Raw genomic sequence first — 27,143 nt, 5'->3', positions numbered from 1 at the left:
GCATATTAAGATGGAGAACACATCTCTTCTTCCTCACATTGTACAAATATGAAGCCCAAATATCTTGGATGAGGGTGCTGCACTCTTGTGCTTTTGACTTCAGTTGGGGCCTGAGGCTGTTCAGTAGGGCGGATGTGGAGCAGGACCAGGTCATCCACTAACAAGAGGGTCGCAGTTTGATTCCAGTCTCCCCCATTCCGCGTGCCTAAGATTCCTTGGGGAAGAGACTGAACCCCAAATTGTGTGTGTGCCTGATATATGATAAAGAAACTGCTGCACATAGATGTGCTGTGTGAATGTGTATGTGTGGATGGCAAAACTGTAAAATAGAGTGGTCATCAAGGCTACAAAAGTGCCTTATTAATACAGACCATTTCCATTTAGTGATTTTTGCAGCGTAGCTTTTGCATCGATGTCCCGCCGATATACAAGGGCTCTTTCAAACTGTTCATATTCAAACTGTAATGAAAGGTTCAAAGTCACAATATACAGTGTAGAAGCACATCAGACTGTGTGAGGTAGTTTTCCTCGTGATCCAGTCGAGGGTGTTTACTGTCAGCTTGACCTATGCCCTCTTGACTTGTAATGTATAATTGTTAAGCTGTTTTGCTACGACAATGGACACATTAGCAAGCAACGTTGTTCTAAGCAGACAATCACCACACCTAAGAATCTGCTCGAATATATTGGAACTAATTGCGGGTCGTGTCAAATTTGTTCAATCCTGATTCATGGAGAAAGTGACAGACCTATGATAAAAGCTTTCAATCAATCGCAGTCAATAAGTCAATAAGGCTGGAGGACAGGAATATTCTGAGGTATTTTGACTTTGATTGACAGCTGTCTCAGACTACCACACCATTCTACAGGCTTGTCACACATCAGCACACATTCTGATGTGGAAGCTGTCCACCACAACCACCTGGTCTCATCTGCTGGTCAGGGAACATCTGAACTGGAGTATTAAAGGAAACCTCCTTAGAGACGTTGAGCTGATTTATTCTGCCACAGACAACCTTTTGCTTACTAGTGAACTCAAGACGACAGAAACCAAAGTTTTTCCTCAGTTTTGTCTCCACAATCCCTCCTTGCATTTCTTCTTTAGAGGATCATTACGAAGACATACCATGAAGCAGGACGGGATACACTTTGAACCATGGACAACCTCGTAGCTTGCTCATCAACCTGGCTACCCAGGATCACATTCAAGTCCCCAATGTTTGCCAACATCTGAATCTGCACCCACACTTGAACTTAACCATGTAGCCTTATATCTTTGAAAGTTCTCAGTCATCCAGGTCGTGGGATCTTCAGAAGTTGTACAAGTGAACATAAGCAACCGGACTTGCTTGTGTTTCTTGATGATGTTTCACCTCTCATGGAAATGGTTTCTTTAGGTCTGTATGCAGCCTTTTGTTCCTTCACGGTTACACTGCTCCTCCAAGGAACGATGTCAGGCATTTGCAACCCCAGGACACAAAGGCAATATCAGTCCAGACTTGTGGTGCACTCCTTACCTGATCACCTTATTGAACAGATCTAGCACATAGCACTTACTTCAAGGTCTTCTTTTGCTGAAGCCTTGTGTTGTGACTCAGGTGTAAGTCGCTTTCGATAAAAGCATCTGACAAATGAGTTAATATAAAACTTGCAGACACCACATGCCTGTTTTTCTTTAGGCTGGAGTCACACGGGGGGTCAGGGAAGCCCAGCAGATGGCGCAAAAGCACACGCAAAGATGGATTCTGACTCCCTCCACCTAACATGACACAAGAGGATATCTGAAAATATGCCCAAGCTGCAGTAATGTGGTTTATCCGGTGGAGATTTATATGAAACTGATCTAACTGCGGGTTCCAAGGAAAACATTACGTCTGTGTTGGATTTCACTCACTGAGCCAAATTCGGTTTGTTTAGGTGTCTTCCCTTTTTTTTTTTTTTGCTGACGTCTGTCAACCCTGCTCCAAACTTTCACTTTAAGAAGGCGCGTCTACGCTGCAGTGTAGTGTGTTTATTACAACCCCTGAAAGTGGCACATGGAAACCATAGCTGGTGTCTCCATGGCACACTTCTCCAGACCCACGCATCCACTGTGAGGGAAACGCGTTGGAGACCCTGCTCCACGCAGCACGTCCCCTGCAGCCTGTCAAGACTATTTTTATTCCGTGGCTCCTGTGCGGTGCATGCTGCAGCGTGAGCGCCTCGCCAGGGCGCACGGCGAGGAGCGGAACGGGAGCGGATCTGCGGATTGAAGACGGTTCGGATCCCGGGCGAGAGACGAGGCATGGTATAGGGCTGGTCACCGGTGCGCCAGCCGTCGGGGGGTGTGAAGGCACATTGGGACGCGAGGGACATGGAGGCGCCGGCGGGGACGAGGAGCTGCGAGCGCACCGCGGCCACACGGGAGTAACCGAGCCGTGAAACCGGGGGTGATGGCAGCATCCAGCAACTCCAGCCTCTCAGGTTCATCTGTGTCCTCTGGTGAGAGTTCACATGACCCACATCCAGGCTAGACTGAGACACAATAATAATAATCATAATCATAATCATAACCATAATTATAATCATAATAATGCGCACCATGTTATGTGACATCTTTACATATCTCCATCTGCATCTCACATGTGCCATTAAACAAACATTAAAGTAGCTCCATGTGCTGTAGGATTATGGGTATGAAAAACATCCCCATGTGTTTTGACTGAGTGGTGGCAACGTGTGGAGGGAAAGGATGCCTTTGGAGTGCAGCTGGATTATAAGGTTGTGGGATGCTCTCAGTGTGACGTTGGGTTTTTGGATGTTATCATTAGATGGCCAATCATCTCCATAATTCCCTTATTGACTTTGCACTTGGCTGGCTTTGAGGATTATCTTTGGCCTGAGTAGTCTACCATTTATTTCCCAAAAAACACGCAGCAGCAGCAACGGACTGGGGAAAATGATATTGTGCCATGATCCAGTGATGTAGCACAGTGTGCATGAGACTCCAATCTGATACCCTTTGCACATAACGAGGTATAGTTAATTGATTAGTATCTAATGTGTCTGTTAAATTTCATTTCCAGGTTTGTATTTCCCCAGAATGGGAACAGAAAGTGGGTTAGCAGCTGTTCAAACAAGCCCAGACTGAAAGAGCAACCCTGTGTCTGTGTACATCCCATCCTGTGTTGGTGGAACGCTCAGCTCATGTTTGCCAGGGTTTAAAGTACAAACTGCACTATCACAGCTTGGTTTGAAGCCCCACCAGCAACCAGAGGAATGGGTGTGTGAGATACAGCGTGTACTTGTACTTGTATATTTGTGAGGACCATTTTGAGCATAGACCCGAGGACATTTTTGGAAAGTGAGAACATTTTGACCGGTCCTCATTTTTTTCAAAGGGCTGTTTGAGGGTTGAGACTTGCTTTTAAGGTTAAGGTTAAGGTTATAATTAGGTTTAGGGTTAGGGTTAGGGTTAGGGTTAGGGTTAAGGTTAGGGTTAGGGTTAAGGTTAGGTATTAGTTGTGAGGGTTAAGGTTTGGGTAATGGGCTGGCAAATTCATTATGCGTTATTTCTCTGTGTGTGATTTATAATACCAAGCTCAGCACTTGGGTTTTTATTCATCATTTCCACCAATATTTCACTTTCTACCCCAGAAAATTACATCCACAGAATATGCATAACGTGATACTTTTTCCACTCTTGACCAAACAACAGTTAAAATTGATCCCAGCACGTTGAGGATGTGGGACGTTTTATCGGATATACAGTGTTTGTTTGACTTTCGTTCTCTCCCTGCATCCCACGCAGCAGAGTCACATTTCCCAAGGTACAGCCCAATGGGAGGGACGGACAGTCGTTTCCAAGCTGATATAGCCCGTGGTGACCGCATGCCTCACAAAGCATTATCTCATGTGTGCATTGCAGAAAGCGGCGGCTTTTACTGTTTGACCGCTGATGCTTTAAGAGGAAAGTCTTTTTCTCTCTGTGGCATCGGAGGGCTGTCATTACTGTTGGGCTCTCAATATAATTATCAGAGGTTACAAGCTGCGCTGCTGCCAGGGATGGAGTGGTTGTCACAAGGGTATTATTATTTTCATGCCGAGCTCTTTGGCAGTCAGACGCAACATTTGAATAATCTTGTCTATGAGGCATTTGACTCAAAAACGCATCACGGCTCAATTTCTGCTCCGTATTAGGTCGTCTGCTCTGGCTGCAAACACGCGGCTCACGGTGAAGTTATTTCTGCTGCTTCTAATCAGAAGTCTATGCAGTTTTTCTAGGTTTTGAGGCTGTTCGGGGGACAGTGTGTAATTAAAGTTCATTTAACTTTTCTGCTAGTTGCGATAAAGGTGATGTTACTGTCCTCCCTGTGAATTATCCAAAATTATATGTTCCCAAACTGCTTTATATAGCGTGTGACCTGACTTATACACACCGCTTTGAAGAACTCTAATTTATTTTTAAGGCAGAAATGACAGACAAATTGAGAAGATTGCAACATGATTGCAGCTTACATTATGTTTTGCAGCTCCTCTTTTCTCTGGAAAGATATTTTTCTGGCCGTTCATCTAGATCAGGGAGATTCCTACACATTCCTGGCACGGGTGGGCATGGGACTGCACCAGCAGCAGCGTACCATTTTCTAAACGGCTCCAGGAAATAAAGCTTTGAAAATAAATTGAGGGATAGAGCATGAAAGTATGCCTTCTGCTCCGGGCCTTAAATGACAAAATTGGCCAGGAAGGCAGTATTACAGGCGTGTGTTACAGAAGGAGAGGCGGTCTGCCCGACACCATCCTGCACATGTTTCTGGCAAAACGCTGCGTTTCACCTCAAATTCTTTCCATTACTTTCATGTCCTTACCAGTGTAAATCGTGTAGGCCGGGATTTGTGTCATGTACGAGGGCTTACTAAAATTATCTGCATGTTTTACAGCAGCAGAGAGGGAGCCACTTAGTCCCCGAAGTAAACCAGCCCATTAATTACAACAACAGGCTCCTTCAGTGACACAAGGAAATGTCAGAACTCACCCACAGTTCTTTGTAAACAGCAGAACCTGCAGTTTCACTGGGTGTGTACAGCCCAGCCGTGCAGCACAGATAGCGCACTCCACAGAGGCGCTCCCTCATACCTGTCACATATTATCTGGTCAGTACTAGTAGTACTCTGTCAACCCACTTGTTTTGGACCAGTGTAATACACAGATGGCCTCTCTGCTGCAGCTCTGCTGCATCCCACTGTTTGTGTGTGTTTGTGAGGGTGTGTTTGTGATACATGTATCAGTGGCTCTACTCCAGAATGTGTTATTTCTGTATGTAAATTATATAAGTGAACGTGTAATTTCCTTTTACGGCCAAATCATGTATAGACATTAGACAACTCCTGTTATTTGGTCCTGGCTGAGGGGCGTCCCGGTTGGGATCCTGGTTCGGCCGGGGCCTTTCACTGTGTGAGTGAGTTTGCATGTTCTCTGGGTTTTCTCTGCACAGTCCAGTCATACTGATTGGAATTGGGTGAAGTGAAGCCTCTAAATTGCCCGTAGTGTGAGTGTGAATATTGTGTGTCTCTGTATGTTGGCTCTGCGATGGGCTGGTGACCTGTTCAGGTTGCACCCTGCATCTCCCCCGATGTCAGCTGGGATCGGCTCCAGCCCCCAATGCGTCCCTCAAAGGATTAGTGGTATAGATGATGGATGGATGGTCTCATTGGGCTGGGATGGGCTGAGGAGGGAAGATATTGGTAATGGGCAAACAACAGTTAAGTACTGACATTTACAGACAAATCAGTGTTGACTCATCGAAACCATGAAGTTGCTATGATGTGAGGTCACGTTAAAATGCTTCTCACAGGACTGGGAAATCAGCATTTTTTCACCCTTGTGAATTTCTTCGGTTCTAACAGAACAGAGAAAAAAATTTACTAACAAGGTAAAAAATCAGGAGGTGAAGCGTGTTTTGTTTTCTCCGGCTTCCTGCGGCTTCCTCCCACAGAACCAACGACATGCAGATCGGGGTTAGTTTATTTGGCAACACTAAATTGACCGAAGCTGTGATGGTGGTTTGTCTCCGCATGTTGACCCTGGCGACATGTTTATCCGGTGATATAGATAATGGATATAAATGCCTGGGTGTGGTGCAGCACATTATTACCAATTTAGTCACCTTCATTATCTTCATCTTTATTACTTTGTCCTGGTCCTGATGAGAGTGACCCTCAGGATCAGTGTCACCAGAAGAGCTGTCAGGGATCAGCAGAAACAAACAAACACAAACTCACTCACCCTCAGCCTGCGTGATGAACTCATTCACCCCGACTCCAACATAGATGAGCAGGTGCACACACACCATGGAAACATGGCACACACGACCTCACTGATTCTTTCATGAGGAGACGCTGGCACATTTCCACCCTTATAAACCTTTAAGTTGAACAAGGTGACAGTGAAAACAGCCTGGTTTTAAAATACCTGTGTCCTGTTCTCCCTTTCTGCATGAAATGCTCTGAGCTTGTTGAGCTGTCGTCAGCCATGTACCCGTTACACGCCGTTACACGCTGCTGTGTTACAAGCTGGAGTTGAATCATTTTTTTTTGCTTGTGCCCAGACTCTGGATGCAGACGTTATCTCAGGGGATAAAAGTCTTCATTTTCATTCATCTCCTATTCCCTTTGTCACCAAAGCAAACAGCCCCCGGTAATTATTTTATTGAATGTCTCTGACTGGTGCGTAATGGAGGGCAACACAATTGATAGCACTTTCTTCCAGGGGGGAGAGAAGAGCCTCCTGGCTGCTCCAGAATTTTAAATTCCTCCTGATCATCAGGCTCCACACAAACTCTGAGCTACTTAGAAATTCTTTTTGATGTTCCTTGGATTCCTACATGTGTATATGTGTGTTTGGTGGAGTGCGGGTGTACACAGTGTAGCTCAATGTGTGCGCGTGTGTTTGTGCAAGCGTGTGCCGTTATAAGCCGCTGCAGAGTTCCAGACTGAAATACCATTCATCATTAAAAAGAATCAGATTGAAAAGAGAATATTTGGCAGCCGACCAGATGAATTCACTTTCTTTAAACAAGCTGCAGTGCAATAAATCTCTCAGACTGTTGCCACTGCAACACACAGTGACAAAGCCTGAGCATTAAGACAATACATTTTCCAGGGCAGCTTGGCCACACATCAGCAAACAGCCTGGGGGATATAAAGTCGAGTTTGAAGGTAGACGTTCTGTGGAGGGCTGTAGAGTACATATTTACCCCTTTAAAAAATCCACGTCCCAGTTGAGCTGCCTTTTTCACCATTTGCATAATTATTCAGCTTATGATGATATATGCACCTATCTTGTCTTTCTTAATTAAAACCTGACTGATTGGTGGGGCAATGTAAATTGTCAGATATGAACCTTTCATAGGCATACCAAGCTTTATTTCTGATAATACGAAAAACGTATATTTCAAAGGAAGAAGAATTCAGAAAAGATTAATGTTTACATGTTATGTGAAAAAATATGTTTATTTTCCTCGTTCAAGCTCTATATATCTGTTTGTCTGTGTGTTTTCTTATTATTTACTATATTTATTATAAGGTTTCTGCTTAAATGTTAACATTTCAAGCCTCAGTTACAATCCTTTGTCATAAGGGTTTGATAATGACATCTTGGGAATCATTGACATTTTACTTCTGCCAAGGAGGTTGTGTTTTCATTGGCCTTCGTTTGTTTGTTTGATAGTCAGCAATCATACCCAAGAACCCATTACATTTTGATCTGGATCAGGGGGCAGATCCAGGATTTAGTTTTACGCTTTCTTGAGCGTTGCAAGTGTTTCAACATTTTCACTATTTTGCCAGGGAATTATTCATCATCAGGTACAATAGGGGACTGACTTCTATGAGTTTGTGCAGTTTGGTGAAGCTTGTTTGAATTGGAGGAGACTGTTGGGCCTGGGAGGGGGTATGATTTCTACTGAGTGCCATTCAAACCGGTGTAGCCCTCCTCAAAACCCACATTGGCCGTGACCTAGTTTTAATAATTTTCCAAACAGCCTCCACTCAAACTCTGTAGTGAGCTGAAACAACAGCATGAAGCAAATACTCTGCCTGCACTTAAAGTGTCATTACATAAACAAATAGAAATGAACAATAATATACAGAGTTATTTTAATGTTACAGGTTTAATACTTTCTCTGAGCTTCTTTCACAGTTGTCTCTGCCTGTACGTCAGTGCCCACATGCAATAAGTACTCACTAGTTCTCATTAGATCCTTCCCTCTCTGTGCTCAGGTGTGTTTTATGGCCAGAGGGGTGTGGTGCCAATGAACCGCTGAGTGCAAAGGAATGTTTAAAATGAACGACATGTATCTTCTGGATCAACGTGATTCATCATTCGCACAGTCAGCTGGATCTTTCAGCAGCGGCGGAGGGAGTTTGATAAAAAGATAGATAATCACGTTGAAGATCTGAGAGGCAGATGAAGCAATAATTATCATTGCAGCTATTTTCTGCATTTGGCCCGAGGCATCATCGGCCTGTTGTAGCTGTACAGCCCCATTATCCTGCTGACATACTGAGCATGCAGCACATGCAGTAACCTTTAAATACGCAATAAAAAGCTGTCTGTAAATGGGCCAAGAAACTGCTGAGTACAGTTAATACCACCAAATTATTTTCACCGTGTGAAACAAGTTTGTTTAACTCATTATCTTCTAAGCTTCATTCTTGACCTTGGAAACTGAAGCCTAAAAAACACATGGTCCAATTTATTTGTCCTCTCCAAAGCTTTTAACTGCATCTCATGGACCTTCTTCAGTACATGGAGTGAGATGTGAATAAAATCTTTGGAAAAAAAACAAACACTGTACATAAAAATGAACAACACGTCTCCACGTCCTCCAACTATAATCCCACTAGATTAGAGGAATAGAGGAATAGAGGAATAGAGCCGCGGTGTCGAGGTCCCAATGGTAGATTCACTAGTCTGATCACGAGTCAGTCGTTTTATAGCATCAAATATACATTAAAATCAGTAAAACCAAACTTACTGGGAAAAGTTGCATTTAGAAACAAATAACTTGAGATGTTCTTTGACATTTTAGTTTAGTCCATGTCCCATTCACTAACATGGACGAAATTTATGACCCATACTGCAGCTAGCCACCAGGGGGCGATTGAGACGTTTTGGCTTTACTTTCGAGGAGCAGTAATGTCGCCTATCTTTATATACAGTCTATGGAAAGAACAATTAAGTTGGACCTTGTGTTGAAAAACTTTTATATTGTGAGTAAAAACACGTTTCACCCTTTGTGTCATATTAAGGGCCGGTTGTTTTATGACATCACTGGCAGTGTAGCGCAGCGGCACATTTTGCCATATTTTTGACTCATTTAGTGACACATTTTATTACAAGTCATTACTCCGCCGAGGAGGTGCTGGAGTAAATTATGCTGCAGCCACAGAACATTTACCTTATCACCTCTCCTTCTCTTTTTAAGCTAATATACTGTAGTAGCACGCTCCATCATGTATTCCAGGAATGTGTTCACATAATCATAAATCAGCCGCTATATTTCCCAGAGGAAGTGCCTTGCTGTTTAGTGCCGGGATGTAAATTGTGTTTACTTCCCTTAATTGTAATTGGTGAATTAGTATTCTTATTCCAGGATGGGGATGTTGTGTTTTTCGGGATCCTGCTGCCGGCAGGTGATATAGATCAGGTGAACGCCGACATGAAGCTTAGCGAAACAAGTGGACGCCCGCATTGATTGTCCTTGAAGCAGAGACATGGATTAGAGATGTATTCAGTGGTGCAACTTAAGTGGCAGCAGCCCATTGTGAAGACACAGGCATAATTATAACCGGGATAAACAACGGTGACACAAGCACGGTGAGGGGCTCACATGTCCAGTGGGAGCAGAGATAGAAATTGAGATTATAATGAGAGAAAGCAGGGCACAGTCTATTTAACACCACTGCGAGTTCATAACACAGACCTGCTTTATTTTTGTGTTTTACAGACCCTGAGGATTATCAGCCGCCCATATGGAAGTCCTACTGTGAGTAATTCATTCCTTTTATCTGCTGATTATGAATGTTTTAACCTGGCGTTGGCCTGTAGTGTAGTTTCTTTTATTAACAGCACATTTGTTTATGGCCTATAAATAAAAAATGTTTCTATACTTGGGTTTTGTTGTGTGCGTGGTGCAATTAGACACACTGCAGGATCCAAACGGCGACACACACACATGCACAAAAGGCAAACGCTCAAACAAATCCCACCCCCGCTCATCACATTCACAAAATGCACAAAGGTAAAGCAGCAGATCCCTGCTCTCTGAGTAAAATAGGTTACCATCATGCAGGAAAACAAGATTTTCTGCCTGCAAAGCGGCTCAGCTGAAATGGGGTCCTCACAACACCCACCTCATTATACTGTGTTTTTGTCATGTGGGAGGAAGCATGGAGACACTTCACAATATATGTGATGCATTTCGGTGAAGCACGAAAAAGCTGCCTCTGTCCTCAGAGCGATAACGGTTTGTTTAAACCGGTCGCACTTCATAGCTTTTATATTTTTACACACTTTTTCTGCAGTTACATTTCTCGTGGCCCATCTTCTCCTGACTTCTCTGCCGAGGTATTTTTAGAGCTCACTGTGTCACAGGAATGGACGATGTCCAGATCTCGCTCTGCTTAGCTCGAGTCAGCCTGACAAAACGTGAGAATGTCAGGATCCTCGTTCCTCCTGCTTGCAGAATCTGAATCGAAAACACACAGCTCAACCGCACACAGTGATTTCTTTACTGTGGTACGAGTTGTTGTTGGTGAAAAGGACACAAGGCAACAGAACGCCAAACATCTAGCAGGAAGTGCATTATGCTATAAAACAGTTATAATTGATGACATCACCGTAAGAGAAACTCCAGCTCTGGACACACATAGGAAGAAAAATTGGCTCTGAAGAAAGAAACCACACTGGGAGTCGGCCACTGACTCCTCTGTTGTGGTCGTGTTTCCGTATGTCTTACAGACGTCCAGTTCTCGGGGAAACAGCAGAAACAGCAGTACTGTTTTGGCTTCGCTCGCTTTTTAATCACTTATTGTAACGTACTAATTCTGTGAGGCTAGTGAGGTGTTTGTGGGGATCACTCTGCCTGCCGCACATCCCTCAGTTCCATGGTCGCTTTGCTCCACTGATTTACTTCCACTTCAATACTTTGAGTAGAGTAAAGACACAGGAACACAACATGTATGTATATGTAAGTGCAAGGACTTTTGTTACGGCGTTTAAAAAGGAGATCTTAATTCACACAGACGGATTACAGATGTACTGCACGGCTCCTGTCATGTAAACCACTGACTGCTGAGTCTTGCATATCCGAGCCAATCGCTCCATTTGTACCATGTTGCCTAAAAACGCTGCAGTCAGGAGCTGGATTAAAGCTGTTAGTTTCCAGTATAGTCCTGTGCACTGCAGCAGTGAGTCTCCTTCATCTGTAAGTGTGTGTTGAGGCTGTTACGTGTATAATTACAACTTGCACTAAACTGAGTATGCACCTCAGAGGGGAGGAAGGCCTTAAATAACACATGTGTATATTTCTCTACCAGTGTACCAGCTCCAGCAGGAAGCCCCGAGACCAAAGAGGATCACGTGTCCTCAGGAGGTCAGTGCATTTATAAAGCTTTACACAATAGACCACTGTATGAGGCTGAAATGATTGGTTTCAGATTTAGTTTAGTTTCATATTTAGTAGGATGGACGCTGCCTTTGTCCCATATTCTACCTCTGCAGTTAAATGACTGTTAAAATAGTCATTGATCAGTTTTGTCAACCAGTGACTGTTAATGGTTTTTAAATAATCACACAAACACACAAGAAGTCATGTAACAATGAAGTTCCAAGCACCAGCCTGTGAAGGTTTTTTTTACGATTATTTCAACCAGCAGGCACTTTAACAAACTGAACCACCTGCTAGACTCATTTATTTCCTTTTAACGACAAAGGTTTCTCACCCTTTGCCTTTAAAAATGCAGTCGGCCAGACTACGGCCAGACTACAGCTCGCAGTTCTCCCTCTCAGGTTTGAGCCTGCAAAACATTCACCAGGAAATGATTGAGCCTGGCAGCTGGAAGCCAGACCGGTCAGGAACCTTTGGGGAGTGACTCGCTGCCGCTCCGACCTCCCACACCTCAGGAACAATTGTTTAAATTCAGTCGTATGCTAGTGTTAGAAAGTCAAGGCATGGCAGCCTGGTTTAGACTGCTTTATTTATTTAGCAGGACGTTGTGGTGAAAAGTGCAGGACATGTTTTTCTCTTTCTCAAAAAAGAGCAGCAAGTGGTTAGCTGTTTATTTAATCTGGTCTTTTTCATCAGTAGCAATATAACAAAAGTAAAATGTATATTCATATAATGTTTATGTTTATCAAGTGTTTGTCATTCTGTGCCCGTAAATATGAGTTTAAAACCTTCACTCAGTCTTTAAACTTAAAAGAAATATTCAGTGGTAGAAGAAGTACTCAAACATTTTACTTAAATAAAAGTACAAATAAACAGACAAAATTGCACTTGAGTAAAAGTAAAAGTACCACATTAAATTTTCTACTTGAGTAAAATAAGTGTAGTAGTGAATTTAGTACAAGTACCTGCAGAGTGTAGCCTATTGCCTAATGCATCCGTCTATTACATCATTGTGGCCTCGTCTAAATCCAGTTTAGGTGTTTCTTCACCAGTGATGCTGCTGCTGCTGCTGCAGGAGGCGGGGTCTAATGTTACCTGCCCGATCTGATTGGATCAGTGAACCAGTGATTAATTAAAAAAACAATAAAAAAAACAATGTGAACATGTATCAGCACATTGTTAAAGTAGAGAGTACAGATATTCGCTGATGTGTAGTTGAGTAAAATGCAAAGTATAAGATGAGAAGAAATCTACTAAAGTAAAGTACAGATACATGAAAAATGTCCTCAAGTACAGTTATGAAGTAAATGTACCTCCTTACATCCCACCACTGTAAATAATAATGTGACATATAATGTGAACATTCTTATCTTGGTATTTGCCCGATTAAGCGAGAAACGAGTTTCAGGCAGCGCAGACTTTGTTCCCTCGGCTCTGTGAATATAAAGCTATTGGAACCAGTTCCTCTACTTGTTGGTGCCCTCGCTGCCGGCCTTCTATTGTATAGTCGACCCGAAATGATGCATGTCTCATCCCATTTCCAGTCCTGCCACGCTTTGATGAGCGGAGTGAAAGCGGTGCGCTGGCTGAGTGAGATTAGCTTCTCATTAATTCAAAGCACAAAATGATGTTTGACATATTACCAAAGTGTTCCCCATAAAAACCACGATGATCATAACTGGGACTTCTCCGAGATTTTACGCGGGACCTCTGCGGCGGTTTCACACACTGTCTTTGCGAGCAACAAAGAGGGAGTAGAGATGATTAAATTGTTTATAGTCCATTATTCTCACGTCGGAATCTTAATGCCGCCTGATGTTGTTTTACGTCATGTTGGAAATGAGCAATGTTTGTTCGCCATATGCCGTGAAAGATTTGCAACACAGACACGCTGCACGCACCCCGGCGTGACACAGTAACACACTAAATATGAATTGTTTGCAGCTGGCCATCCATCACTGATTTTTATTTCTCTCTCACATCGCCCCTTATTCATCTGTGCACCCTTTGATTTGGCTTCATGGTTTGGTAGCTGCGAATAGACGTGGGGGCATAGCTGCAGATAATCTGTTCTGTGGTGTCGACTCTATCTTTCAAAAGACAGGGCTTGTAATAACAGTTTGGCGAAGCCGTTTAATTGAGCTTTCATATCTCCGAGGTTCCAGCCAATATTTCTTCTTCTTCTGGTTTGCAGATGGAGACCAGACCCAAATACTATGGCAGAGAGTGAGTAGTAACTTAATCACCATCATCATTTCTTGTGACTTCGTTTCAAATATGGCTGTGCAGTGGTGGATGTTATCCAGCATTATTGCCTAGCATCAGATGTGGTTGAGGTTAAAGTGGGCAGATGTGTGTTTTATGTGTCTGCTTTGTCTAGATACTCTGAATAAGAGCCTGAGCTTAACATCCACAATGTAATTCTTTGTCTTTGTGAGGACAAATTCACACTGGAGGAAGAGTTATACCCTCTTTGTATTTTTTTTTTTTTGGGGCACAGATTTCATGGCATGATCTCTCGGGAGTATGCAGATGAGCTGCTGGCGGGAGTCGAGGGCGCTTACCTCATCAGGGAGAGCCAGAGGCAGCCGGGGACGCACACCTTGGCCTTGAGGTACGGACACATCAGTATGCAGCACAGGGTCCCTTAAAGGTCGCCCCCCCATCAGCAGCCCAGAGCTCGCTCCGTCCCCACCTCTAATCCTCCCCGCTCCCTCTGCGTTCAATCACGTCGTCACCCATGTATCTCAAATCCTGCAGGTTCGGGCACCAGACCCTCAACTACCGACTGTTCTACGACGGGAAGCACTTTGTCGGGGAGAAGAGGTTTGAGTCGGTCCACGACCTGGTGACCGACGCCCTCATCACCCTCTACATCGAGACCAAGGCGGCGGAGTACATCGCCAAAATGACCACCAACCCCATCTACGAGCACCTCGGTTACACCTCGCTACTTAAGGACAAGATGGTGCACAGGCTGAGCCGCGGGCGCACGGAGCCACGCAGGGTCACCTTCCAGAAAGACGAGAGGGTGAGCTTTATGACGTATATAAAATATATATTCTCACATTTTTATTTTACATTGAGTTTATGTTTTTTTGCACTAAGATAATGAAAAGGATATGGGATATTTTATTCCCTGACTTGATTTTACGTTCACATTTTCCTCTCACTCAAATCCCTACGCTCAATCTCAAATATATCCTGCTTGTGCTTAGATTCCCGTGCTTCAGCTCTTCTACTTGCACTCGCACTGCTTCTGTTTGCGCATGAAACGTCTGCCAGAAGACTGTTTGTCATGTCGCAACTTTCTGCTGCTTGAGCAAGATAAAGCATCACAGACCTGCTTTCTGTTCAAGCTGAAGAAATAAGTCAGAAAAATCCGTTCTGTCATCGATAGAATATTAACCTTGTACAATTTAAATCAATTGTAATTGTAATGTAATGATTTTTAAGATAATATTCTAGGGAATAGAGAATAATGGAAGCAGAATTTAGGTTTAGGTCTTTAGGTTTCTCGTTATTCTTAGTGAGTGCTCATTATCTTCCAGGCCTCTCCACAGACACTAATACCAGGATTTTGATCTACTGCCTTGCTACTGATCATTTCCAATCCACTTCCAGTGGGATGGCAGCGTTTCTGAGAGGACACTTTGTCCTGAGAGTGAGACGTACATTATCGCTGTTGCCTCTGGGTGTGTTCACTGCCGCCATGCTTCATTGCCTCCTCTGAAAGGTAATGATGACCGAGGGGACTGGGACTTTGCTCGGCCTGCCATGCATATCAGACACACCGGTCTTAGGTGAGACACGCTGCGCATTGTATTCATTCTCACTCGTGAGCTGTTGTCGGATTAGAGCCTGTGAATGATTTATGGACGAGGAACAAGGAAATGTCACAAGGAACAAGGGAGAGAAACTTGAAGTATCCCTCCACTAGGTGGCAATCTTAACTTGGCTCCTGGCACTTAGAATCAATGCTGAGCTCTTTTTACTGACTGACACTGATATTTTCTCGGTCTTTCCTGCTTCCTGAGCTGTGACTTTTAACGCGTCTCTCGGCTTGGTGACGAGATATATCGCTTAAGGAATTCTTTGTCTTCAAAATGTCACCCTGTAGTTTGTCAGTCAGCCAGTGACAGACACATGACAGAGCTGTCAGCAGCAGCAGCATCGGTTGCAGTATTTATATCATCAGTCTTCAGTTTGGCCCCTCTAACTCCAGACATGAGCCGTTAATGCATCACTTTTGACCCGATGGTCGTTCGTCTGTCAGTCGTCAGTTGACTCTTTGTGGTTTTAAATAAGCTCAGTGCTGCAGATGCTGCTGCAGACCACAAGGAAGCCTTTAGAGCAGAGAGCTCCCCTTAGACGACACACAGCGCTTTATTGAACAGTGTCAAGTAGTGTTGCTGTGTTGGAAACTAGAATGTCACTCACATCTCTGCCAAGGCCCAATAGTCCCCTTGAATTAAAGCGAGTCTTGTTCGGTCACATTACGTTTCTCCGCTCCACATTGATCAGTCAGTCAATAGCTGAAAACAATCCTACAGAACTATGAAGCCACTTTTAAATAATAAAGATCCGGATTTTCATTTGGATCTGCACAAACTCATCGATACCAACCCCAACCAAATATGTCTAAATATGATTTTTATTTTTTTTAATCAGGATTCACACATAATTTTGTGAGAAATGAATGTAAAGGTTATCTTACAATATTTTAAAAAGTGACCAAAAAATCCTTGATCCGCTTCCTGATCCAGATCCACAGCTAAATGTTATGAGTTTTCCCCCTGACCAGCACCGCGTCCTTCTATCACATTTCATGGTAATCCATCCTGAAAAAAATGGAAATAAGGACTTCAGACTTCTCCGTTTGGCAAATAACTCAGCTTTTCTCTAAATGTCACATAGCGACTTATCTGGGGCCTTTTTGAAAACTGTCCTCGTATTCCTCCGGCCAAATTATTACACATGAGGATCCGAGTCAGTGACGGATGTGATGATGGCCGACTCCCCACCTGCCAGTCACTGTTGGAAAGAGTGAGAGGAAAACTGTTTTTCTGCCCATGTGAAGAGAAGAAGCAGAGACCCGACCTTGATGGCCTCGAATCTGCGGCTGCTGTTTGAACTTCATGTTTACCGATTACACAGCCGCGCCCGCAGCCATTACAGCCACAGTGGCTTCACTGTATCGTGAGCATTCACACGTGTTTACTCGGTGTTGGGTTGATACCTCCCCATTGCCATGACTGCAAATTCTTGTGTAATTAAAATACTCCCAGAAGGTGAGAGGGAGGACTTGACGCGACCTGTAGATCAACTTCCTGAGTTTCCTTTTTTCCTTGTATGTGCTGGAATTTGCTCGGTGGCCAAAAAAACCCTGTGCCACATTCCTCCTGACACTCGCACTCAATCTCGTTCGATCTGAATCTTAATGTGAGTGGGGCTCTCGACAGACAGGTTTTCTCCGCATGCCCCTGAAAAGGTTTCCAGAGAAAGTTTGTCCAGCTGTTTGTTAAGATAATGACCTGTTCTCTCTTCAGAGTTTCAGGCTATAAAAAGGCAGAAACTGCTTTTTAAGTTCCTTAGATATAAAATATACAACTGCTCATCACACAGCGTTGTAAGTGCACTTTTCCTGACATTTAAAATTGGTGGTATTTATTTTCAGAGTTCCTTTCGCACAATTTCCTCCGTTCTTTTGAGTAATGGATATCTTCCACTGCCGTAGCCGTCACTGTTTGTCTATTTTTCCATTTGTTCGAGATGCTGTTAGGGCTGATTGTTTGGGATGTGGTATAGTTGTACCCTGCTGTCCCTCTGTGTCAGGGCCCACTGTGCGGTTTTCCCATGATTCCAAGCACTCGTTCACAACGAAGTCCGCTCAGCTGTGCGCTCACAAAGCCTCGGGGGGCAAATAAAAGAGTCGAAGCCACTGAAAGGAAAGCAGGGCTTGTTGTGCGACCACCTTTTGTGTCCTTTCTTCAACTCTCTTCTTTAAGAGACAAGAAGCCATCTGCCCGCAGACAAAGCGCGTAGCCTTCGTGTCCCTCGTCTCCCTCCCTCCTACATGCATGTCTAAAATATCTCAGACAGAGTGGTCTATTCCTCGTCTGTCCCCTCAGACGTAGCCGTGGAGCAGAATTGTATGGTATGGTATGTGTGGGTCTTTTCAAAGAATGTCAACCCCAATGACAAATATCTTCACCTGTCCCGTCACTCTCTGGCATCAGCCGGTTTTACTGCTGCCCTCAGACGTCGGAGACAAATAGCAACGGCCGGTATACACAAAAGGCTCACGGCAGTATTTTACTCTGCTTCTGTGTCAGTAAGCTGCCAATCCTTTTATTTTATCTCAGCTTTGTTGGTGCCCTCGGGGTCTTTCGCTCTGCGCCCCACCAGCTCTTTATCATCACAAATCCAGCGCTCGCTGGCTTCCTGACCTCTCCTGCCTGTTAAATAAATCTGTTCAACTCGATATTTTTGTGATTCTTTCCATGTTCAAGTTTGGCTCTTCTTTATAACCGCTGTGAGACAAAACCTCACTGGTTTTTTTGTTACTCAATTTGTAGTATGATGTGTAATCTGGGTGTTGTTACAGAGCTTTGTGATTAATTAGAAGAGCATCAAACCTTATGGTGCAGTTAACTGGTTGTTTACAAATTCAGCATGAACATAGCAACCGCCCCCCGCTGGCAAAATACTCTGTGGCTGCAGACCTGCAAATGAGCTTCCAATGGGAATTTACTTGGATTTGGGCACTGTGGGATTACTCCCTGTGTGGGGATTATGGCAGTAATCCCTCCCAATCCCAGTTGATGGTCTGGTTGTGCTGGTCCTCTGAGACGAATGGCTGTGATTGGCGTGAGGAGTCTGCAGTCGGAGTGTCTGGAAGATCCAGCCTGCGTGGCAGTGCTGGAAATTCCACCAGCCGACTGGAGGTTGTTTTAATTACCAAGACACAGCCTCGGCTCTGTCAGACTCTTACACCTTAGAGCAGCAGAGTGAACTGGTTAGAAGACCCAGTGATGACTGCTGGGAGTGGAGCATTATCTCCAGTTAAGAGAAGTGGAGTTTGTCCAGAAGGCAGCGTGCTAATGGGAGTGTGCTCTTTGCTATAAAGAGGGCGTCTGCACTATTGATCCTGCTTTACAGAGCTGTTGAGCTGTGTGAAGTGGTCCTGACAGCACCCGACCGCCCTCACTCTCAACCTCCTGGCCCCTCCTCATCACAGACCCTGTTCTCTCTCTCTTCCCCTCCGGGTGTGTGAAAGAGGGCCATTGTTCAAGGCACACTCCTGCCCTCTGGCCGCCCACTACCGATTCTGTTCCCCCTGCTCTTCTTGCTCTCCGCTGCCTCTAGGATTCACACCAGATGCAGAGTCAACCTCGTGCTGGCTGTCATCAGTCGCCCTCCTGGGTCAGAGGGGAGTGGAGTGTAGCCGCTGCCTCTGCGCTGGGCTGTTGCCGGCAGCGTCTGCTGCACAGCACCCACGTCCCCCCTCTGAGTCTTTTCCCAGAGGAGCTCGAGAGTCTGTGGGACCCAGACCAGTCCAGCATGGAGGCTGAAGGAAACAGAGGAGGTTCAGCGGGGGACCTGATCACCCACAAGGCTAAACAACAGGAGCGGAAGCGCCAGGAGCTGCTGGCTTTGGCTCTGGGAGTCAAACTGGGCAGCAAGGGAACTTTTCTGTGGAAGCCTATTAAACTGTTGGCCTCCTGTCCTCAGATCTCCTCACCTCTGGTGCGACGGAGCGCCTTGAAAGACACACCGGAGAAGCAGTGCTTCTACGAGAAGATCCACAACTTCAAGGTGAGCAGATTTTTATTTAGAAAAACTTTGATGGCTTGTGACAACTTTACTGAAATACATTTTCAGCAGGTTTCTGTTATCTCTGGGTAAAGAACCCCTTTAGACAGATGCATTAGAGGTTTTGTTTCAGATGTGTGTTTGTCCCGTTATTGACCACAGTTTGTTGTGATGAGAACACATGCAGCTGACACCCATATGCACTGAGGGGAACAATCCATTAACAGCGGAGCACATTGATTAGCATCGATTTTAGAGCTTTTTGTTTTAGCCTGCTGATTTTGTAAAAAAAAAATGGTTAAGTGCATAGCACATGGTGACTCACACAATAAGAGCCCTATTGTGCTTTAAATATACACAAGAGAATTTAGGGATTCTTTGCCTGTGGGCGCCTCAACATTCTTGTAATTGTATCTTGGGTTTCAGTTAACAGGCAGAGGCTCTTATGACCCCCAGCTTTTTTTTCATGCTTCCCCTTTGAAAAAAGAACAAAACCCCTCCACTCACCACCTGCCATATGCCCTCGTCACTCATCAGTCCACTGCTACCTATTCAAAGTACCAGTGAAGGTGTGTGCGTGTGCAGGTTTGGCCCCATTTGCCATCTTATCTGTGTTTTTAGGGGGTCACACTGGGCATCTGTTGTTTTGACTCGCAGGCTTGCCTCGGTGCTTGCCTGTATGTATTCGATCGCCCAGGAGCAGATGCCAGACACATTATAGTAAATCCTTTAATCTGCCTTGTATATACAAATGCTCTCATTTGGCCAGGGGTCCCATCCACTGCCGCACGAGATCAGGACCTAATCTCTCTCCAGTACATCAGAAGGGTGGTTCTTCCAGTTCAGGAGCCGAGCAGTGACTTGCAATACGTGGTATCGCCCATAATAACCGTGCTGTCTCTTTCTCCAGGTACACACCTTTCGGGGGCCGCACTGGTGCGAGTACTGTGCCAACTTCATGTGGGGCCTCATCGCCCAGGGTGTCCGCTGCTCAGGTAACCCCCCACTCCCACCATCGAAACTCCGTGACACAGATCACGCAAAGATAGTCACGGAAGTCATGGATTACATAAGTGGTGTATGATCCGTGGCTAACACTGTCCTGTCACGCATGTTCAGTTATCCTTCGGAAAATATTTTCTTCCATTTGAAATGGTGCTTCACTTATTTCCCTGTTTGTGAGTATTTTCCTTTTCTTCCTCTTTGTGACAAACAAGTTGAGATCCTGCTCACAGTGACTCATCAATACAGAGGGACAACTGTTATCACCCTTGTTATCACGCCTTGTTTCCCTCCAGAGTTTAATCATATTCGTACCATAGTGAAGGGCATCGAGATGTTTAAACCGACTCGTTACTGCGCAAAGAAATGATGTCAAAGTGCATGTTTCATAATAATCCATTTGAATGTCTAACATACGCAGGTCAAACGCAGGTCATATGTGCCTTAATTTTTAAAGAAATATAGCGACAGAACCTGGTCACAAGATTCATCTGTTGCACAGCACCAGTCCTGAAGTCAACATGCACTTGGCTGGACTTGGTGGCTTTCTCCCGAACAGAGTGTTTGTTGTTGAGGCATTTGCCATGCTGACAAGCCAGAGGCAAACACTGCTATCATCAGACACCTCATGTGCTATGGGAAACAGGAAAGACTTCTTTGTCCTCGCTCGCTCCCACCGGACTCCGTCTGCGAGCGCCGGCTGAGAGCGAGGAGCGCGATCAGCAGACCGGCGGTAAAAACATCTTCTCGGTGATGAACAGTTTCGGTCTTATCGTGTATCTACATGTGTCGCTCCCTCAAATTCTACATTGCAGGCTGTCTGTGCTGCCACACAAGCACACACACACACTTACACACACATGGCTCCTGACAGCTTTTCGGCTCGCTCCATGTGACTACAACTACGCGTAGAACCCACGCCCATGCTGCCATGTTTGCTGTTATCTACCTTTGGCGCAGTGCACCGTGACAGCTTAGCCGTGGCAGTGCAGTCTGACAGTGCAGTTTATCACCGACTCTGGGAAACAGGTTCAAGCTGCTGTGTTTAGCCTGTTGTGATGATCGTGTTATCATCAGCCAGAGGATGATCTCACTCTCTCTCTCTCTGTCTGTTTATCCCTCGCTCTGCTAGACTGCGGCCTGAATGTACACAAACAATGCTCCAAACTGGTTCCAAGCGACTGCCAGCCGGACCTGCGCAGGATAAAGAAGGTGTTCAGCTGTGACCTGACCACTCTTGTCAAAGCTCACAACACGACGCGACCCATGGTGGTGGACATGTGTATTCAGGAGATAGAGCTGAGAGGTACAATGCAGATAATCACTTTAAACTCCATTAATCACATCACAGAGAGGAAGGTAGAGCATAAAGCTTGATTGTGAATTCTCAGTAGAGTGCATACCTCCCCCAAGGCACAACCGTCCCCTGAAGTTCAGTCGAGCTGCACCAAATTACACACGCTCATAGATATCAGTTCCCTTAATACGGCATGTTTTCTTCAGTCAAGATCCCTGAATTGTTCCCTGGGAAATCAGTGAAAATGTAAAAAAAAAACGTCTTATCTCACAATGTTAAAGAAAGAGCCAAACCGCAACCTTCCCAGTTCGGGGTCTTACCAAGTTTCATGGCAATCCTTCCAGTAGTTTTGTGTTATCATGCTTACAAACAAATTGACAGGGATGAAAACATAATTTCCTTGGCGGAGATAAAAATTCAAGCAGTAGAAATGTGATTTTTTTTGTGAGAAAATAAGAATTTTGAAGCATGGGATGTAGGGAGGGTGGTGTAAGAAAAACAAAACAAAAAAACTGAGACACGCTTCCCACTTTTCTTCCACAGGTATGACATCTGAAGGGCTGTACCGAGTGTCTGGCTTCTCTGAGCACGTCGAGGACGTGAGACTCTCCTTCGACCGAGGTTTGTAAATGTCACATTTCTTAGCCCTGGGATCTAGGTCTCTGAGGTTTCAGTTCACGGGTTCATACTTTTAAATGAGGAGCTTGTTTCGTCTGCAGAACAGCGTGAGAAAGAGCCGTTTGTTGCGTCTGTAACAGACAGTACACACTCACATCCAGCTCTTGTTTCAAATTGTATCCAAATATAAAATGATGTGTCAGTCGCAAATAATTTCTTTCTCATCAACAGATGGGGACAAGGTGGACATCAGCGCCGATGCCTATGCAGACATCAACATCATTGCTGGTGCTTTGAAGCTCTACTTAAGAGACCTCCCCATTCCAGTCATTACATTTGACTTGTACTCCAAATTTATTCAAGCTGCAAGTAAGAGCTGCTCTCGCTGCAATTTCATGCCATTACCGCGTTTGGTCCTCCTCCGCTCAGCTCCGATAGTAATCATTTTGCTAATGTGATGTAGAAATTCCAAACGCTGACTCCAGACTGGAGGCCGTTCACGAGGGTCTGCTGCAGCTCCCACCAGCTCACTACGAGACCCTGCGATACCTGATGGCTCATCTCAAGAGGTTAGATCACACACTCAAATCCTCTATTTCTGTCCTTGTGTCTGTAAAATATCTTGAAAAGGAATTAATCCAACTAATAACCCAGTGTCATAGATTGTTGTCCGTCACGTAAATGAGTCACAGCATTGCACTGGCTGACCTGTTCTATTATTACAATGAACATGTAGTTTGTTGTGAATCAGTCTCTGAGCCCATCGGTTATCGTCTAATGAAGAATTAACCTCTGGTGGCAATGTTCCAATATTTTGGGGCTTTCGATGTAGACAGTGAATATCTGGGCCATGACTCCTCTCTTCAGCGTACACCGACTAGTTTCTTTTATCACACGACTCGAATGTTTCTCCACACAAAATACAAACAGAGATACCTTTTGTAGCTCCAGGCAACGTTTTGGCTCAACTCTAATTACAGCTATCTGCATATGAATGCACCCTCGTCTCCTGATTCTGTGTACTCACATGCAGAATCTGTTTATAGATATGAATTTTGTATGCATCCCGCTTACTCACTTGAGCACTGACTGTTAAGTAATCTGTGGCGGAAAAGCAAAAGTTAAAAAAATCGACTTATTCAATCTTCAATCTTATTCAAAAAGAAAACACCAGTGCAGTACAGCAGCAACAACAAGCACTGTGTCATCCATTAACTTCTATCTAACACACATATATATTACGGAATTAAGGATGAAAGGTTTTTTTTATACAGCAAGGTTTTATTTGTAACCAGCTCTAAACAAAAATGCATGTAGGAAACGGAAAGTGAATGGAATTTTAAAAGACACCTTAAACAGTGAGTACTAGGAGGAAGGCCACCAGCCAACCTTTCTTATTCTTACAAATCCATTCAGTCCATCTTTCAATCTAAGCGTCATCTCTCTCTCCAATCCGTACGCTAACTGTTGGAGCGTCGCTTTGTAGCCACTTACCAATGTTGGCTTTTTTTTCGCTGCCACAGTTAAAATTTTCAGGAGGTATCTGTCATTTCATGTTATTCCTTCTGGTAGATGACCCAGATAAAGTCTCTTGCATGGTTTCAAAGAACATGCTGCAGGATTCTCCAAACACTTGCCCAGAATGTCTGTATTTTGGGGCAAATCCCCAAAAAATGTGATGATGATTCGCCTCCTCCTCGTCCCCTTGAGTAAATTCATTTGGAAATTATTCTGCTTATTTCAAAAAATGTTTGAAACCTGGTTTTGAAGATATGTGTCATGTGAGATAAAAGCCACAGGAACACTCCAACTAGTTAAAACAGTATCACCACAAGACCTGAAAAGGGAAAAACGCGTTCTAATCTTTTGAATATTTTGTATTCTGTTTTTCTTGAATAAGATAATGAATCTTTTTTTCTATTTTTACAGGGTGACAATGTTTGAAAAGGACAACTTAATGAATTCTGAGAACCTGGGGATCGTCTTCGGTCCAACGCTCATGCAGCCACCGGAGCAGAACGCCTTGACGACCCTGAATCACATGAGGCAGCAGAAACTAGTGGTGCAGCTCATGATAGAGCATGAAGATGTCTTATTCTGAGGAGCGAGGCACGAGGCGCTCGCAGAAACAGAAACGAAGGACAATTATTTATTCTGTCATAGAGGAAATTCAAGCCACCTTGATACTAATGAAGTTTCAGAATAGTTTGTAATCAGATTGACCTGGAGACGCTTCGTTTTTTCGCATGACTGTTTTAGTTGACGTGGGTTTAGTGTCGACATCGTCTTGTTACTGTAGGTCTCCGTGCGCAGCCAAGACCATCACTTTTTATACTCGGGAATGATCCAGTGTTTTGAACTGTCTCCAGTGCTGTTCCCTGTCACTACCTGGTGTAGACTCAGTCGTGCTGACAGCGCTGTGTGAAGTCCGCCCCGGGCAGATTGTCAATCAGTGTCGGCCCGTTGCTGTGTAAACCAAGCTTCACAGCAGCAGCTCACGTTTCCACATGACGTGTGTGCATATCCGGATATTTGTGGGGACGTTGGTTAAAACTTCAATCAAACGGCGTGGATCCTTTCATTGGACATAAAATCGGATCATGTGATGATCAATATTTTACCTGTGTGTGCTAATCAGAAAACGACAGATGAGACAACTGGGAGCTCATGAAGCACTTTTTTGCAACGAGTATAAAGATTTATTTTGTAAAGATGTTTATTTTTGTCTTTTACTCTGCATCATGTTCGGTCACAATAATATATACTGTTGAGAATGATGTTTGTTGAATTGATGTCATAAAAATACAAAACAAGAGCGTGCGTAATCACCTGTGTTCACCCCCGTCTGTTTGTTTGAATTTAAACCAGATTACACTCAAACTACTTCACGGATTACCACCCAACTTGGTGGGGGGGGGTGGGGGGGGGGGGGGGGGGGGGGGGGATGCAGTATGGGTCAGAGCAGAGTCTCTGCATTAACATTGCAAGGAGTTTTTCAACATTTTAATTTCCCATAGAATAATTCATGGGTCTTAGTGAAAAAACAATCTGGCACATTGAGGGAGCTGATATTTATGAGTGTGTGAAGTCTGGTGCAGATTGATTGAATCTGAGGGGACTGTTGGGCCTTGGTGGAGATGTGCACTCTAACGAGTGCCATTCTAGTTTTCACTGTCTTCAGTGTCACGTGAGAAACACTTGTGGTTGAGATACTGGTCATTGCTGCACCACAGAAGCTCTTCTCAAAACATATTAGTTGGCAGTTTTGCAGTAGTTCACATGCTGTAATTTGGGATATTTACAAGTCAGAGTGTTTTAGATTTAGGTGAAAGGGATCTATTGGCAGAAATTGAATATATAATAATCCTAGTGATGTTTTCACTAGTGTGTTTCATCTAAATTGTATGAATTGTTGTTTTCTTTACCCTAGAATGAGCCCTTTTATGTTTAAATACTTTATATTTACATTGGGAGCGATTCCTCTCTATGGAGGCCGCCATGTTTTCTACAGTAACCCAGACTGGACAAACTTAACACCTTTTGAGTTTTCATGACAACTGAAGGCTGCCACAGGTTCTCTTTCATGTTTGGAAGGGGAGGGTGAGGTGAGGGGTATTTAGCTGCAACATGTAACTTCAACTTTAGATGTCACTAAACTCTACACACGGAACCTTTAAGAGTGTGGCCTTTTTACCCCCCCGTTTCAAAGGCAGTAACATCACTCAGTGCTGCAGTCATTGTCATTCAGTTCACAGAGCTGTGGAAGTCTGTAGTCACACTGAAGCTGTATCAAGGATGGTTTATTTGTCACAGTTTGTTCGATGTGATCATGTGAATCCTCTCTGTTGAGACGACAGATGTCATTTATCAGATGACAAATCGTGTAAGTCATGTGACATGTACATTTGAAATGAAGGGGATCTATTGCAGTGTCACAGAATGTTGGTTTAATTTTTTCTCTGAATTTGAACATGAGCTGACTTTACTGTGATACTGTAGAAGAGTTTCCGTCAGACGAAGGGCCCAGCCCTGTGCTCGTGATGACTGGTTGTAGCCTGCAGCTCACTGAATCACAGGTATGTGCTTGTCTCATTTTTTACAATCTTGTGACAACTATTGTCTTATCCCTCCTCTGTGTTTTACCCAGAATACCTCATCCAGTCGGTCTCTTGCTTTGCAACCTTCCCACTCGTCCAGTTGTACCTGCAACTGTGGCGCTGTTAAGGAGACATAGTTGCACCAGTGTTCACACAGTATAGTCGTCACACAGAAATCTTTTCCTCATTCTTGAGAATGATACTGGTGTGAACCAGTCTTGATAAGAATAGGATATGAGCTGGAAATTACTGGAAAACAATGATTTATTAGTTCTCACTCATCTGTCATCAGTTATAAAAAAGTGTCAATTGGGTTGGGTGTAGTTTAAGGTTATAAAATAAAGTAACCAGCAGGTTCATAGTATTCTATCAGGTAGCCTATCCAACGTGCTGATAAACCACTGAGCAACAGGTTACTTATGCTCTGCTTCATCTATAAGTGGATGAGATTTTTGTGATTGCCAACAGAATAGATAGTTTCCAGTTGTTTATGTTTAATTCTGCAATCTTAGGACATTATATAACTCAAGTTAAAATCCTGACCAACCAATACTGGCTATGTGGACTCGGGTTATGTTTGACATGCAGTTGAAAAAACTAGGTCACTCATTTCTGTCTTACATCTTTACTTTGTTTCCTACTCTGGCTTCATTAAGTTTTACAT

The 27,143-nt window shown here is 44.1% G+C and overlaps 1 protein-coding gene across 1 annotated transcript; it reads left to right on the top strand.

Moving 5' to 3' along the window:
• The first annotated feature begins 1,807 nt into the window (after positions 1-1,807).
• Positions 1,808-25,197, top strand: chn2 (chimerin 2). Its single transcript, XM_034610215.1, has 13 exons — positions 1,808-2,481; positions 9,989-10,027; positions 11,580-11,635; positions 13,845-13,876; positions 14,151-14,264; positions 14,411-14,681; positions 19,385-19,468; positions 20,376-20,460; positions 21,600-21,773; positions 22,308-22,385; positions 22,614-22,751; positions 22,846-22,951; positions 24,312-25,197. The coding sequence occupies exons 1-13, from the start codon at positions 2,433-2,435 to the stop codon at positions 24,481-24,483; spliced, it is 1,398 nt and encodes a 465-aa protein (XP_034466106.1). The 5' UTR covers positions 1,808-2,432; the 3' UTR covers positions 24,484-25,197.
• The last annotated feature ends 1,946 nt before the right edge of the window (positions 25,198-27,143 follow it).

The sequence above is a fragment of the Hippoglossus hippoglossus genome, chromosome 16 (genome assembly GCF_009819705.1).
Source record: "Hippoglossus hippoglossus isolate fHipHip1 chromosome 16, fHipHip1.pri, whole genome shotgun sequence".
Lineage (NCBI taxonomy): Eukaryota > Metazoa > Chordata > Actinopteri > Pleuronectiformes > Pleuronectidae > Hippoglossus > Hippoglossus hippoglossus.
The sequence above is the reverse complement of the archived record's forward strand: the minus strand, read 5'-3'. Positions and strand labels throughout refer to the sequence as shown.

Bases quoted from the DNA above. Each gene is read 5' to 3' on its own strand.
- chn2 (XM_034610215.1), top strand. From the start codon at position 2,433: ATGGCAGCATCCAGCAACTCCAGCCTCTCAGGTTCATCTGTGTCCTCT. The intron at 2,482-9,988 runs GTGAGAGTTCAC...TGTGTTTTACAG, and splicing joins AGGTTCATCTGTGTCCTCTG to ACCCTGAGGATTATCAGCCG. The intron at 22,386-22,613 runs GTTTGTAAATGT...TCTCATCAACAG, and splicing joins GAGACTCTCCTTCGACCGAG to ATGGGGACAAGGTGGACATC.